The 4440-nt window shown below is 37.4% G+C and overlaps 1 protein-coding gene across 1 annotated transcript; it reads left to right on the top strand.

Annotated features, from left to right (window-relative positions):
* Positions 1-1530: 1530 nt before the first annotated feature.
* On the top strand, positions 1531-2009 carry LOC122604336. The gene is made up of 2 exons (XM_043777224.1): positions 1531-1665; positions 1743-2009. The coding sequence occupies exons 1-2, from the start codon at positions 1531-1533 to the stop codon at positions 2007-2009; spliced, it is 402 nt and encodes a 133-aa protein (XP_043633159.1).
* The last annotated feature ends 2431 nt before the right edge of the window (positions 2010-4440 follow it).

The raw sequence follows: 4440 nt of genomic DNA on the forward strand, positions 1-4440 counted from the left end.
TCCACATCTTTCATATTAGGATGAGTCATCCTAAATGTGCCTAGTCATCTTTTGCATCTCCACATATCACATCTAAACATCTTTATAGTTGTGACATAAGTCACGCATCTCATATAACATATGCATCTTTATAAGTGTGACATAAGTCACACCTGACTTGATGGACAAACCTTACGGCTGTACATCATTGTCGTTAAGGATTAACAAGCCAATCCCTGAGTAATCCGTATGTTCAAGACAAGTGGGGTTGGTAAGACCTCCCATATTACTCTTCACGTTGTACCTCGTTGTAAGGTGCCACCCAAGCAACCACATCAAACGTACTACCCTGGCAAAGGGTTAAGCTTAACACTTTCATCTCTGTAAAATAGCTCGAGCATTATCATCACATATAGTTTAGGTGTTCAGGTTACCTAAACATTAATCACATATCACATCACATCTCATTAACGTTTGGGCCCTTAAATGTGCACGTGTCATGGCAACTTACAAAGTCTAGTGAACTAGATGTACAAGCCATGTAATCATCATATCTCACATTCACATTCACACATGCACATTTACATATTAAGCATCATTACATACCAAACATGGTCACATGACGTACATTATCATATATCTCATATCATTATCACCATATGTCATTGCATTGCATTGCATATATAATTACATATCATCTTTCATTGCATAACATATTTAATCACATATCATATTTCATAACATTTCAAGCATTGCATAGCAGTTCATGGTCTCTCATCTAAGAACATATTATCTCATATCATTAGTGTAGCATTTCAGGCATCAATATACATTTACATAGCCCATATCAACTCCCATATAATCCTGAGTACCCATAAGTAAACAAGATATCATTAGGGGAAGTTATTATATGAAAACTATGTTTTTGTTGAACCCTTAGTGTATCAAAGTAGTGTATCTTACCTCGTAGAAGCGTACAACAAATGATAACGTAAGTTACCGAGCTTTACAAGTATTCCCAACTACCTATAATCAACATAGGACCGATTTATGAGTATAACGAGACTAAACTGACCTACAGTCTAAATACGTGTCACATATCCTTTAATTACCGTCATTCCAAATAATAGTCTCTTTTAACTATTACCCTAGGAATTAGTCTCTTTTGGTTTATTCTCAACTTTTGTCTATTTATAGACTATTACCATAGGAATTAGTCTTCTTCTTGACTAATACCCCAGGAATTAGACTCCTTTTTTTTAGGGATAAGTGCCCCAAAATGTAACTAAGTATGACCGAATGTCTATTGTAGGAACCAACTTTATGTTTTGGATATTTTATGGAGTGAACTTGGTTAAATTGGCTAAACCAATAAGTAACCGGATGTATGCTTATGTGTACCGGTTTCTTTTAAAAAACTAAAAAAAACAATTCCACGTTGATTGTACATGGTCCCAGGTTATATAACCCTAATTTTTCCCACCCTTTTCATTACTCCTCTTTCCCCCCCATTTTTTTTCCCGCTCTCTCCTCTCTCCTTTCCCGCTTTCCATGGCATCTGGTTCTTCTGCTTCATCAACAAATCGAGCAACTCGCTACCATTACTGCAACTGTGGAGAAAAGATGTACATCCTCACATCATGGACTAGCAGAAACCCAGGAAGGAGATTCGTTCGGTGTCCTAATGTAAGTTTTTTTTTAATTTGATTAGGGTTCTATAAATATCAAATTCTTGATTATCCATATATGTGTTTTCATACCAGGTTAAAAGCCGTTCCTGTACCACTTTCAATTTTATCGACGAAGAGCTTCCAAATCAATACTACAAGGATTTGTTGATGGAATTGCGCTCAGAAACAAATAAATATCGAATTGATGAGCAAGATGAATCAAAGGAGAAATTGGTGAAAGTTTTGGAAGAATTGACTTATGCAAAGTCGAAAGATAAATTTGTGGATAAAGTATTTTACTTTCCTTTTGGGGTTGTGATAATGTTATGCATTGTCATAGCTTTGGTTATGATGAATTAAAAAGAAGTCCTGGTTGGTATTTTATGAAGAAATTAGAAATTGATGTAATGGTTGTATTGTTTTTATTTGGTTCCCTTTTGTCTATCTACTTGGTTGGTATTTTATGAAGAAATTAGAACTTTTAAATGTTTATGCCAGTAATGTGTGTTTCGACATTTGTTTGCATTATACACATTTGTTTGTCATGCATTCTTACAAAAGATATACAAAAGATAACACATGCTATTTACATAATATAACTTCATAACTTCATTTCACTACATCAGTTTGTCACTAGACAAGATACATGGCAGAATGTTACAAAAGATATACAAAAGACACATGTTAGATCAATATAAAAGATAACAAACTGCCTAGCATTTAGTTAATACATAACATTCCAAAAGATTAGTTCAAAAGATGGCATCTACAAAGTAATGGCATCTTCCTTGCAATTTCCTGGTCCTGGAACATGCTTGGCCAGTTGCTGCCTGAGGATTCTTTGACTAGGAACTCTTTTCTTCACTGCTTGATGACTACTTGGTCCTGCAGTTGGGTTTGTGCTTGCTTGCTTATTCCTTGGACTCTTCCTTGTTCCTGCAGTTGGCAATGTTCTTCCTTGGTTAACTGAATCTTGTGTTCCTTGAAGTGGTTGCTTATTCCTTGGTTCACACATGTAAATGTTTTCTTCAACCTGCACATTTCTTGGTTGGTTTGATACAAGTGTCCCAGATGAACCAATGCCTCCACCCAGCCAACTCATAGATCTACCAAATGCCACTCTTGGTCCTTAACTAGCAACACCCCTTTTATTTGGGAATCTGGCCACACCTGCATTACTTTTATTTGCAAAAGTTGGTAAAGGAAACCTGAAACCTGATTTGGTAACACTTGTTCTCTTTCCAGGACTAATAGGCATGGAATTTTGACTTGCATTACTTGTGGTTTGCTGAAATAGGCTCCTTTTAATTGATTTCCCACTTGCAGACCCTCCACTTTCAGCCCTGACTGGTTCTTGACTTGCAGTTCTAGGATTTGGTTCATGACTTGCAACCCTGGTTGGCTGTTGACTTGTACTTGTAGCATTTGGTCCCTGACTTGCAGTTCTTACATTAGGTCTTGCATCAGAAGCTTGTTGTACCTTCTTTGGTGGCCTTCCTTTAGGTTTTTTCACTTTGGGGATTGAGACACGTTCATTTTTACAGGTCCTAGTATTATGCCCTTTCTGCAAACACTTACCACAATGCATCTCTGCACCATGTTTTGTCACTCTAGAACCACAAACCTTTAGTTCATGTGCAGCCCGTTGCCTCTTTTTTTTGGGTTTTCCAGGCATGTTTCTGGGCTTGGGAGGCAATGTTACATTCAAATTTGGGAATGATTTCCATGTATCCATGCCACCCACAGGGTTCAAGAACTGCCCATATGCCTCATCATACATTGACTTCCTAAACAGACCAAATATGTAATCCTCAGGCTCTTAATTCATTTTAAAGATGGCTTGCACACCATGGACACAAGGTATGCCACTTAAGTCCCACATCCTACAATCACAACTATGTGTATCCATATCTACACAATAAGCATATCTGTAATTTCTAACCTCAAATTTTGAAGCTCCAGCATAGATAACCAACCAATCTGACCTTTCATTTTTTATCATATCCATCTTTTTCCTAATTGCAGGGCATACATCATGCTCCCACATGGAACTCTTATCCCTAATTGACTCTAACCTTATCATGAGTATAACCCTTAATGCCTTTAATAATGTAATAATGGGTTTATTTCTTACCTTTAAGAGGACTGAGTTCCAGCATTCACTAAAGCCATTCTCAACTGCTTCACAGCCCCTGTGTATTTCAAAGAATGCTCTACACCAAGATCTTGGGTTTCTGGCCATCAAGTAGGTGTAAGCATTTGGATTTGCAGTTTTAATTTCATTCATCACAGCTTCATATTGAGCAGGGTATGTAGCCTTGGAAGCCCTCCAGAACAAGTTTCTAAACTCTTCACCACTATAAACCTTCCTGAAATTCTCATATATATGCCTTGCACACTGCCTGTGCTCAGCTCTAGGCATGATATCCTTCACTGCCTCAATGAGTCCCTACAAACACAACAAAAACAGAAAGCAGTTCATGTATTAAAGTACAAGGCATATGCATTAAACAGAAAGCAGTTCATGTATTAAATACTAAGCATATGCATTAAGAAACAAGCATACAAGGTAGTGAATACCTTATGCTGGTCTGACATGATTGTAAGTTCTGCACCTTCTGGAGAAGCAAGATCATTTGCCAGTAGTTCCAAAAACCAGGTCCAATTCTCCTTGTTCTCAACTGTCACAATTGCCCAAGCAATTGGGAAGATTTGATTATTTCCATCTCTGCCAACAGCTGTTAGTAACTCCCCATGACAAGATGTTTTCAGAAAGCATCCATCAAGGGCA

The sequence above is a fragment of the Erigeron canadensis genome, chromosome 6 (genome assembly GCF_010389155.1).
Source record: "Erigeron canadensis isolate Cc75 chromosome 6, C_canadensis_v1, whole genome shotgun sequence".
Lineage (NCBI taxonomy): Eukaryota > Viridiplantae > Streptophyta > Magnoliopsida > Asterales > Asteraceae > Erigeron > Erigeron canadensis.

Coding starts and splice junctions, on each gene's coding strand:
- LOC122604336 (XM_043777224.1), top strand. CDS start 1,531: ATGGCATCTGGTTCTTCTGCTTCATCAACAAATCGAGCAACTCGCTAC. Junction 1,666..1,742: donor GATTCGTTCGGTGTCCTAAT/GTAAGTTTTTTT, acceptor TTTTCATACCAG/GTTAAAAGCCGTTCCTGTAC.